The 12,692-nt window shown below is 36.1% G+C and overlaps 1 protein-coding gene across 5 annotated transcripts in view; it reads left to right on the top strand.

Moving 5' to 3' along the window:
• The window catches only part of LOC145981614 (pleckstrin homology domain-containing family G member 5-like), an 838,947-nt gene extending 827,802 nt beyond the window's left edge, over window positions 1–11,145 (top strand). For all 5 annotated transcript variants that reach the window (XM_083114983.1, XM_083114985.1, XM_083114986.1 and 2 more), the window contains 4 exons: window positions 40–253; window positions 5,072–5,193; window positions 6,871–7,049; window positions 10,077–11,145. In XM_083114983.1, the coding sequence (XP_082971109.1) occupies window positions 40–253; window positions 5,072–5,193; window positions 6,871–7,049; window positions 10,077–10,086 (525 nt within the window). In that variant the 3' untranslated portion in view covers window positions 10,087–11,145. The remainder of the gene's footprint in view (window positions 1–39; window positions 254–5,071; window positions 5,194–6,870; window positions 7,050–10,076) is intronic.
• Window positions 11,146–12,692: the final 1,547 nt, after the last annotated feature.

The raw sequence follows: 12,692 nt of genomic DNA, 5'->3' as shown, positions 1-12,692 counted from the left end.
GCAACAACACTATAATTTGTGTTTCCTTTGTATGGACAGAAACAGGATGCAAGGGATTCAAGCATTCACAAGAGGCTCTCTCTCAACTATGGCCAGCATCTGCCATCTAACGAGCTGAAGGCGAAGCAAATGAGCAAATGTGTGAGTTCGGAAAGTATGAGAAGCTCCAGTGGTGTAAGCAGCACCGGGAGCATGCATCTCAGTCTTGCCAGTGAACTGGAGGCGCTCGACTTTACTGACAATGATAATGAAGGTGAGATAGTTTTCCATGCGTATTATTTTAAGGTAGTGTTTTGAAGTGTTGAGAATTTGTTTGGTTAGATATTTACACAGTTGAAAGCAGATCGGTATACACTTTTCCTTCTCTAGCCAAGACATGCATTTAAAGATTAGAGATATAAAAAAATATCTGCTGCGAACTCTTAGAGAGTTGCTAAGGGATGAGGGTATATTTCTTTCCTCAGTTGGTTATTGCTCTAATATTTTCAACCCCTAATGGAGGGTTGATAATGGAGCAACAGATGTGTGTGTCATGTCTAATGTCCAATGCATTAAGAACATGTAGGACACAGATGTTTGAGATTGAAAAATTAAAACAGCTTTCACGAAAATGAACCTTCACAAATTAATGCTACCTTTTGTACCAGAATGAGATGACAAGCTGCACTCAGACAGGGACATTTTCTAAATTTTGGGCATCATGTTACCTTTATTTGCGATCACACATATATGGTGAATACTTCTTTACAGAGAAGCATTTGTAGATTAATATGGAACAGGGATGTACCGGGTGGCCAGAATTAAAGTTGCCCAACTTGGAGCCCTCTGTAGCCTGTTTGAGGCACCATAGAACTCTGAAATTTGGTGAATCCACTATTCAGACCATGGGGAAGAGGATGGCGATAAAAGAAAAAAATAGTTCAATTTTCCGCCACCAGGTTGAAATGTGGCGCTGTAATAATGAATATTGAAAAACATAAGTGATTTAGCCGAGTTATTAATTAGAAAGACATTTGTTAGTGGCTCGAAGTTGCGAGAAAATAATCTCTCGTTGTTTGCAAGATTGAAAGGTAAAGGCAAATCCATAACCAATTGGAGCATCATTATTACAACCCATCATGGAAGTACAGCGCCATATTTCAACCTGGTGGCCGAAATTTGAACTTTTTTATATTTTTTTTATCGCCATGCTCTTTCCCATGGTCTGCATAGTGGATTCACCAAATTTCAGAGTTCTACGATAGACAAAAGAAACATGCAGGCAGTAGTAGTAGTAGTAAAAAAAGGTAAAGTACTCCCCTGTGCTTAGCACCATGCCATGAAGGCATATAGGAGGTGCGGGGGTAATGCCCCACACTTTCTTTATCCGGCAGATGCAGGCAGTTGTGATGAAATTTTTAAGGAGTATATTGAGGAAGACTCAAAGGGATAGAATAAGGAATGAGGAGATCCAACAGACAGTGGAGATGATGAAGCTTCAGGACAGAATATATCAGGCACAGATGAGATGGTTGGTACACATGAAGAGGATGGATGCAGAAAGACTACCAGTAAGAGCTTACAATGCACAAGGAGTGGGAATAAGGCCAAGGGGGAGACCAAGATGTCGGTGGAAAGAGCAGATAGTGGAGAGTGTTAGGAGAAGAGGACAAGATTGTAACACCATGGAAAGAGAGGAGTGGTGGAAGACCAGGTAAAAAATGGAGAGGCTTGACTTCTATGCTGACCCAGCCAGAGGCAGGAAAAGGAGAAGGATGATGATGGTGATGATGACTTCTTTACAGACTGGAGACCAAAGAGCTGGCTCCAGTATGTGTAGTTGGTGATCTTGTTACTTGTCACTTGGGTGTGAAACTCCATGCCACATGTCATTTTGATGGTAGGGTGAACTTAATATTTTGAACCCAAAATGGGACATCCCAAGGAAGTTCTTTACCTTCCAAACTTTCCTGAAAAATCGGTTAAGTCTAGTTATAAAATTATTGGTGTTATTAACATATTTTTATTATTATTATTTTATTTAAGTATGGGGTATATAAATGATACATCATAAACAATAAATGAAATAAGATCTCCAGTTGCCAAGAGGTATTAATTGTTATAATCTTGCTATGACTTACACAGTGTTGCTGGTTACTTTGATGTTAGGCCTACGCTGAAGTTGTGGAATACCAGAAGTATTTATCAGAAGAAGCAATCTTCTTCGGAACAACTTTATTCTTGAAAAGATTCTCTCGGGCTATCGACCAGGTGAGTTGTGGAAAAGATTCTAAGCTTTCGAGAGCTAACGTCACTCTCATCTTCAGGGTAGAAGAGTAGTACTGAGCGCCAACCCGGTGCATATACATTTGTGGAGGTGTGATCCCGGTGAAGATGGTGGACCAATCTGGTACCATGTCTGCTGCGTCCACGCTTCTAGTTAACTATCGCTAGCCAGGCTGGGCCCACATTATCAAGGAAGCAATAACTATTCACGAAGGAAAAAAATGAGAATCTTAATTGTGATATAGGGCTCGAACTGGACCCAATTAGTCTGCCATCTTCAGCAGGACCCCCCTCCACGAATGTATTTACACCAGGTTGATGCTCAGGACTGCACTTCCACCCTGGAGATGAGAGTGACGTTAGCTCTCGAAAGCTTGGAATCTTTACCACAACTCACCTGGTTGATAGCTTGAGAGAATCTTTTCATCATTCATCGCCAGGAAAACTTCAAGACTTATTTCAACTTTATTCTTCACCAACCATTCGTAAAACTCGCCACATATCTACACATCAATGCGAGATTTGTCTTTTAAGTTTGTGTCAAGATGCAGGAATTTAAATTCTTGTTGCAGGTCCGAATTGATGCTACATATACACTTCCTGCCATGCTTATTCACTGCTCAACAAATAGCAGAAAGCAATACAAATAGCGGGAGCTAGCTTAAACCATAAACTACTGTCTACACAAACATTTTTGAAGACAATAAAACATTTTAATTGTTAAGAAGTGTTTGAAACACAGTCCAGCTGCTTTACCATGACGTTGGCATGAGACTAGTTTAGAAATTCCATCAAGATTTTTTAGCATGATGTGTCTCTCAAATTAAGATTTGATTTTTTTAAGCAAACCCCTGGAACAAATCATGGTCAGTCAAAACGGGACATATAGTCACCCTATTTAATGGTCATTCTCAAATTGCAATCAAAGGAGTGCTGGGTTTGATGCCCCATGGAGGCTCATACCGGTTTAGATTGCAGAGTCAGTCACTGGCTAAGCTATAATTTTCATGTAACTTTTCAAAAAGGTGTTGTTATTATAAATTCTTATATAGTAATTGCATTTATTCTGTGAACATTAGTATTCGTAAGATATGTAGTCTACATTCATACTAGACAATCAACCTCATGGCACATATAGGGGAAGAAAGGGTAAAATGGCCACTCTAAGGTTTGATGAATTCTTATCATACCTTTTTAATCAGCAAAGTTATAGAAATATAGACCAATAGTAAGTATAATAACTGTACTTCCAATTTCTATTTCATTTTTTTAATTCTCGTTGTTTAGAAATGTACACGTTACTTTTTTTAAAAAAAGTATGAAGTGACCACTTAGCCCGCCTAGGTTTGGTAAAGTGGCCAGCCCCTTCCCATTTTACCTGCATAGGTAAATGAACAAATCACATTGATTCAGAGTGTGTATTTAATCAACACAAGCTGAAGTAATACACATTAAGAATAAGTATTATGTTTCTTAAGTATTATCTTAAGTATGAAATCTTTACAAGATAAAGTAAATAGTAATTCGTAATCAATAGTCTATCAATAAAGGATTAGGCATAGTCCTATTTGCAAAATTCGCACTCAAACTCATCATCTTCTTCTTCACAACCAGCATGCTCTTCATGTGCCCACTTTTTGCATTTTAAACATCTAATCCATCCTTCGAGTCTGTCTGTTTCGAGGGCACTTTGCCCGGAATGACGCCATTACAAAAACTGTGGTCTAACGTCTCACCTACATGACTTAGCATTTTCAAACACACATCATTTAAAAGGTTATTTCACGCTCATCAAACTGCACAAGAGCATATAATTATAACACTTACTATTATTTAGCTATAATCAACAATTTGTACCACTTAGCTAAAATCAGACTAGCGAAAAAACAATAAAATGAGTTCACATCTACAAAAGTACAGCCTCCCGCTTCAAAGTCACAGACAACGCTGACTGTTTCGCCCGGCTCCCACGTGGCGGAAGCGCTATACAGCGAAGAAAACTCACATGGCCACTTTGCCCGCACTGGCCACTTTACCCTTCCTTCCCCTACTAAGTATGAAGTATCATATATACCGTATTGGCCCGAATATAAGCTGCACATTTTAATTTCAATTGTGAAAAATTAGGATGCATCTTATATTCACAACCTTAAAAAAAAATTATGACAGTTTGTCAAATCATGACGTATTGTGGGAGGAAAGCAGTGAGAGTGATAGAGTGAGTACCGGAAGTGAAGTCAGTAGTGACAAAAGTGATGGCGGTGAATAGGCTAATTTTGTTGCCTAATAAGTACTGTGCCGGTAGTTAACAGAAAGCTACCTTTGAAGTAGGTATAGCACACAATTGTAACCTTAATTTTTCAATAATGGTACTATATTTTGTATGTACTGTATTTATGATAAAATAAAATTCCATTTTTGCTCCTTCAAATTATAGTGTGCAGCTTATATGCGGGGGCGGCTTATATTTGGGCCAATACGGTATATGTGTGTGTGTGTGTGTGTGTGTGTGTGTGTGTGAGAGAGAGAGAGAGAGAGAGAGAGAGAGAGAGAGAGAGAGAGAGAGATCTGAAATATATATCCTACCTCAGTGTAAACAATATATACAGCACATATAAGGTAGTATTTATAGTACAGTTCATTTTGATAGTTAATCAAAGAGTTATTCTAATTTTTTGGAGAAGGGATTAGATATTAAGGATGTTGATTCTGACTTGCATGCAGGACTGCTCCTTGACATATCATATTTGATGATTACATCTACTCTTTAGGTTTTCTGTTACTTATCAAGTATTATCTGTTTCAGGATCAATGCTCCATGTTGTTTGTGAAGATCCAGTGATTTCAGAGGAGTTTGCACATGCTTCGACAACTTATATAAGGGGGACCCATGCAATATCACCTGCAATGGAGGCCATCAATATGGAGGTAAGAACCTTTTTTATGCTGTCAAAAACATCAGTTGTCATTCTGCATATCTTTCACAGGTTAATGAATGATCGATCCTAAGTAACCAAAAGTGACTGGCCCAACGTTGGGCCAACTGTACTGAAAATGGTTGGCTACGGTTGGCCCAACGTAAAAACATACCGTTTGGCAACGGTAATTTTGGCTGTGGTCCCAATGTTTTCTCAACACGTGATTTTTATGTTGGGCCAATATGGTTTTATGTTGGCCCAACATACTGAAAACTAAACAAATGTAAACAATAGTACAAATTATTTATGGACATAAAAAAATACACATCTGCACACATTGTTTAACTGCCTTCACAATAATACCTGTAAGAATGTTCTTGTTCTACTACAGCTAAAGAGACAAACAATAAGCAATTCCTAACACATCTTTCATCCATGGTGACTGTCAAAGGACTGGTGAGTGACTGGAAGTTAAAAATAACTTCTACTTTCATTAAAAATATATTATATTTCCAGTATATGCTTTGACGGAAATATTCGAAAAGAAACCCTGTTACATGTCACTTAGTTTACACTCTAGATTTATTTACAGCATACTCCTAAAAGTAGTTTTAGCATGAAAAAGTTGTTTTTAAAACTGATTTTGACTCACTTTTCCATGGTTGGGCAAACGTTTGCAACAAAACGTTGGCCCAATGTAAGACCAACGTCAATTTGCCAACCAACATAAAGCTAACCTTTCCCACGTCAAAACTATATTGGCCCAACGGTTGTGGTTACTTGGGATGTCTCTCTAAACAACATTATTGTTCACTATTTTTTTTATTACATGCAAAAAGTTTAGTGTCTCTGTGTTGTGAATGTGATTCGATAAATTTCAAAAGCCCACTGCTTCCATTAACTAAGGGTGCGGTGTCTGCATCCCAGAAACACTAAACTGTGCATATGCATCATGAGGTAACTTCTTTTTCCAACAGAATTGGAAGAAAACAGCCACTATTATGGGCTATATACGTAGTTTTCTGAATTAATTAATTAATCTCTGTTGACAAAACACACAATCTCACAGATTCAAATTCAAATTTTCTTTATTGAAGGGCGAGGTTCAGCCTGTGGTTGTTCTCCCACCTAACCCAATTTATACATTTAACTCATGTACATTGATTGATTGATTGATTTGGTGTTTAAAGTCCACTTTATGCACAGTAAGGCGATGACACCACTACTCCATCGGTGAGGCACTAACTCATGTACATAAACCAAATAAAAAAAGATTAAAATGGTTACAAAGAAAAGAACAAAGACAGTATTCTTGTTGGGAAACCTGATGGTAAGAGACCTGTGGGAAAGCCAAAGTGAAGATGTAGGAATAATGTTGAGATGGACATAAATGAAATATGTTAGGATGGAAAAGATTGGATTGATCTTGCCCAGGATAGGGACAGATGGAAGGCTTGTGTTGCTGCAATCATAAACCTGCAGGTTTAAGAACACTAGAGAGTTAGTTGGTATTTTTCTTGTAGTGACTAATTCTTTTTAATACTCAATATTTTGATGCATTTCACAGGTGTCTTTTTTTTTTCAAGACTTATGCAAAGATTGAAATGTAATGCACATTGCAGAAAATAATCAGTGCCTGTTGAAAAATTGTAAATATGTCTAAGTAATAAACAATTTATTCTTCCAGTTGGTTCAGTCCCAAGGGCACCCTACACAGCCAGCTGATGTTAAAATCGATGTAAGTGAGGTTCAAGATGGAATATCTTCAGCACAAATCACTGTTGCGGAAGGCCTGGGGAAGCCAAGCAAAGCAGATCTGTTAAGAATGAAGGATTTTATCCTTAGTGATGCATCAATGGAAGCTTCGTAAGTTACCAATTAAATTTCTTCTTTTTTATTTGTGGTGTTCATTTGTTTTCTGTCATTTTTCAGAATTTTTCACTATTGTTTTCACAGATTTCCATAGCATTATCGCACTTAAGTATTGAATATTTTTGTAATCATATTATAGGTAAATATAAATGCTGTATACACCAGCAGTTTCCAAACCTTTTTGATTCACAACCCTTTATAGTCTCAAAAAATTGCTACTGACCACCATGCATTTTCAGTATTCTCAATGGTTTACCTAAATGGAGACAAAAATCTTGGAATAACTAATCGAAAACTTGCATGAAAATTCTGGTGCAACCAGAAATGAAACTTGTGTCCGTGTCTCTGACCAACCTCCACAACATACATCCGTAGGCATCGCCAGAAATTTTTGTAGGGGGTGTCAGGCAATTGATTAAACTAGAATAGCAGAAATAATAATAATAATATAATATTCTTATTATATATTATTATTATCATACTTATGATTATTATTATAAAATAATAACTGTTATAAACTAATGAAAATAAATTGTGATCCAATTTTTTTATTGTTATCATATCCTTGGGAAGACTTTGCTACTTTATCCACAAGATAGTGAATATCCAGCATAACTGTTTTTTTATTGATTGATTGATTGATTGATTTGGTGTTTTAAGTCCACTTTATGCACAGTAAGGCTAATCGGGACTGGGCCTACAGTTTAAAGTGGGATCCGAAGCACTATGTGCCTCCACCGGGTATCAAACCCAGGACACCTTGAACTGTTTTTTATTATTATTTTACATTTCTTACAGTTAGTGTCCTGAGATGCATAGTTTTTCTGTTTTGTTATTAACTTTTACACACCTCATTGAAGAAAAACTTTAAAAGTTAACCATAGTGTTCATGATGTGTGACCTCTCATATAAAACTCTAATTCTTGGAATATTAAAAACTGTGAAACAATTTATTCACAGGTTTAAATTCCATTATAATAATAAAAATTACACGCTTTCTGATTTTTCTAACTTGAAATGAACAATCCGAGTTTCTGTGGGGGGATTTACGGACCTGCTGGATCTCCCCCCCCTCCCTCCTGGCACACATGCATAGTATTTCTCTGTGTAAGAATAATCCCATGATATGTGAAACCAAAATGTCAAAATCTCAAATGCATTTGTCAGTCACATTATACATTACTGGCCCAATGATGTACAACTGGCAGTATAATGTTTGTTCGAAACTATGTGATATGTATTTGTACTAATTATTTTTACTGCCATGATGTCAGCAGTGATGTTGCACCTGTAATTTTACATCAGCTGTTTCAGAAAATCCCAATGATCAGGAATACCAGGAAATTTTTGTGATGAGAAATTTTCAGGAAATTTTTAACTCTACACACTATTTCTCTCTGAAGTGATTGTATATATCTTTCTGAAAATAAATCTGCCAATAATAATAATAATAATAATAAAAAGTGGAGATTCCAACGCTTATTGTGCATGAAATCTCAAGAAATAAGGACTTTCAAAATTTTGTGACTGTTCGTGAAAATTTGGAAGTCATTTCTAAAATGGGGACCAGCACTGAGAATTTTTTTTTTCTCAATCCTGATAACAGTTATTCAAGATGTTGCACACTCTTAGCCTGTTAAGATGAACATTATGATGTTAGTGTACATAATTTAATTATAAAATTATTTTTGCTGCACAATTTGAGTGCAAGATTGATGAAAATTTACTACACAAAAGTGTCAGTCAAAATTTTGCATAACTTGCAGGATACCAGAAATGTATTAATTGGTTTTGCCCATACAGCAGACAAATATACAGGAGACGTCTAATGGATGTCCTCTGGATATTGATGCCACCAGGAATGTCTAAAAGACATCTATAGGAAATCCCCTGGATATCCAAATGTCCGTCCAGGGGACATCTATAAGATATCCAGGAATCATATGTTTATGACATTCTGTGGATCAGTTTGAACATGTACAAAACTTTTGGACATGGGTTCACGTGATCGGGACGTTATCTGCATGTTTTATTTCATTGTGGATAAGGATATATTCTGGAATAAAATTGTACCTAATCTGGACATTATGCTGATATTTTTCGCACATGCTTTGGATAAAAAAAAGAACATTCCTGGACTAGATTTACACATATATCTGATAGACATATGCTTAAAACAAGTACTTCACTCTCTCTACCTCTCACTCTCACCCATTCACTCACTCTCTCTCATGTAGATGCACTGACACACACAAATTTACATGCACACACGCGTGCATCTACACACCCGAAAAATTCTTTGTATTCACATGCGCATCAATCATAAGCAGAGTGTGCAGAGCTTGTTCTTCACAACCGTGGCTAAGGAAGGCAACGTCCTCAATGCAACTAATGTGTTCGAGACACACAGAAAGCCTCATGGCAAAGAAAGTTTTGCCTGGCCTGGAGTGCATGCGTGACTTCCTGAAAAGACAATGGACCCACAGACGACAAAATTCCTAAAGTCCTAACATAATTAACTTTACACTAGATACTATGAGTGAATCTTTACACGAATATCAAAACATTTATGTCAAATTTTTAATAACACGTCGACGTAATACAACATATCCCATAAATATCCAGGAAAGGATATCCCCTGGATATTCAAAATTGGAGGTTCTCTGGATATCCACAATATCCATGGATCTGATCTGGACATTGTGAATATTCTTTGGATGTCCCTTGGAGATTTATGCTGTATGGGTGGTAATACTTTCTGTGCTATCAGTATTGGTTTGGCTGTAAATTTTGTCATGTTGCTTATATTCTTTTAACCTGCCAACCTCCGTGGTGGAGAGGTTAGCACAGCATGCTACGACACCAAGGGGTCCTGGGTTCGAATCCCAGCTTAAGTATCAGTGTTCTTTGTGAATGTCTATTCATCAATTTCATTGTTTCATCACTCATCCTCATCATTGTGATTAGCCAAATGTGGCAGAAGAGCGAATCAATCTTTTTATTCGTACCTTGTCATTGCAGGGAAGTGTGAACCAGTTTCGGAATGGTTTTATTTTGGAGCTTTTCACATTGAGAATCCCTCTGCACTTGAGAGGGAACGTTCTTCCTGATAGGATGGTGAATGGTAGGTCATTCAACGTTTAGGCTGTGATGGTTGTTGGCGACTTCAGCGTACGAGGGGAGATAGAAAGATATGAGATCTCCACGCTCAACATATCAGAGCACGAAATTCAGGTAACGACAACACGGACTGGTAATTCTGGATGTTACCGGTCCTGCGGTAATTGGGATGGACTTTGCACTGCGAAATGTGATATTGGTGTTGCAAAATTGTTAAAAGGGTGATACTATGCACATCTGTGTGCAAAAGTATCAAGTGCCTATGATGATGGACATATTGCGACATGTTCTCTTTTTTTTTTTTAACAGTAGGGTGGATCATCTTCAGAGATGATATGGCTGGATAGTTATATGCTTTGTGTATAAATATTACCGTTGTGTACAGATTCCATTATTTTCTCAAACATGTAAAATACGGAATATACACCACTAAGAAAAACAAAAGGGGGAGTACGTCTTATATAAACCTTATTTATTTAAAAGTATTTACACGCACATACGTAAACACATGTGTGTATACGTATATAGGCATGCATGTATCTTTAGAGAGGCATGTTACTTTGTTGGAAGGTAAAAAGACATTTCCAAAGATTGCGCATACTTCTTTCTTCCAAGTGTGTGTGTACATGCGTGAGTATGTTTCTGATTATGTGTTTATGGACAAGAAATCAAAATGTTTCCTATACCGATAGAGAGCAGTACTTAATCCTTCAAATTTCTTCATAGATGCTAGCTTTAGTGAGCAAAGTGAAGAAATCTACTTTCTGTAATTTCTTTTGTAGCGACAGGTAACAATATTATATATGAATGTATCATTCCATTATATATTAATTTATGAAAAATGTTAATGTTACCTGATAAGAAATTTATATATATACACACATATTTTTGTTGTTGTCTTTTGTTTTGATTCTGGTAGTGTTTATTTTTGTTGAATCAGTTTAAGTAATAAAATTTTATTAAAATATTATTATTTCATTTTTCTTTTATTTCCACAGTACTAGTTTTTTTTAATTTTCTTTAACTTTAGTTTTGTAATTATTTTAATTTTCTTTAAAAATATACACATTTCTTTATTGGTATTATGTAAACTAACTAATGCAATATTGTGCTTAATTTCTGATTTGCAAAATGAACATTTGCTTTCATTTCAAATGCAAATTTTAAGTTGCTAACCATGACAGATAAACATCTCAGTTAGCTGACAAACAATATGTATCACAGCAGATACTAATATGTATGATTTGGTTTACAGTAGATTACTAAAATAAAAGTAGTATGCCATATAAGTTTGATTTCTCGTATGCACAATTTTAGTGGATTTTTCGTAATATATATAAATCACAGTAATACAGGCATAATGAAATTGACGGTGTTGGGGAAGTAGATTTTTATTTCCTGTTATTTTGATTACAGATTTCTGTACAGATGTTCACTGCAACTTATCTTGCTCTGTACACAAGTGTACAACTGAAAGTAACTTAATGCTTTTTTTGTCAAACGTATGGGATCACAATCAACATGGTTTTGAACCTAAACCTCAGATTAGCCTCTGATCCAAACATTTTGGGAAGAGGAAAACTTTAATAACTTTGACCAAAAACTAATTTTGCATCTATTAGTATTTTGTATGGTAAAAACTTAGTATTTAAACTTGGTAATGGTAAGTCTGTTTCTAAAATTACCACAAGGATATCAGTGCTATGGCAACCAATGGCTTTACATGAAAATGGGCTTGTACTATTCTCCAGTGGCGTATTCGGAAAATTTGACCTGGTTTATTACAGCCATTCTTATTTAATGTATACATTCATTATTAGGGTGCAGATTTATAGGCACTAAAAACCTCTCAAATAGGCAGACAAATAGGCAACAAAAATGATGAAAATAGGCACTTAAATGTCACCCTAAAGTAGAAAAGACATTAAAATGTACAATTAACATGAATTTATTGAAATTTTCTTCTTGCATTGCAGTTGTATTAGCACTTCAGTTTATACATAAAAGTATGCTAATGCTATTTTGATCGAAATGCATATTTGTAGGAAATCATCCGTAAAGTAATTCTCACAAAAAAATAACTTATGCTGTCCCTGCTGCACAAAAATCTTCGCAAGTGATGAAAAAACAATTTGCAGCATTTTAACCTAAAACAAAATATTTTAAACTATGTTCTAATAATAAAAAAAGGGGTGGGTTGGCATCCAAGTATGAGTCATGAACAGGTTGTCCAGTTTGCTTATCTTGATCAAGCGACAATTGGTAATTCCAAAGATCTGACATCCCTTGTACTTTCAAATCTGGCGAATACCAGATTTCAGTTATTTCTACGTCAACAAAGTCTTACTCTCTTCAGTGTAGGTAGAGCAAAAGTCACTTTAAAAAAATCTGAAGTTAGCAAAAATTGCAGAATAGACACAATGAAGCAAAATAGGCACTAACCTTCGAAATAGGCATGAAATGAACTTTGTTTCACTACAAAGGAATAAAAAAAGGCAAATAGGCAAAAATCTGCAC

Source organism: Lepisma saccharinum, chromosome 29, assembly GCF_977018435.1.
Source record: "Lepisma saccharinum chromosome 29, izLepSacc3.1, whole genome shotgun sequence".
NCBI lineage: Eukaryota > Metazoa > Arthropoda > Insecta > Zygentoma > Lepismatidae > Lepisma > Lepisma saccharinum.
Note: the sequence above shows the minus strand (reverse complement) of the source record. Positions and strands in the feature narration are given on the sequence as shown.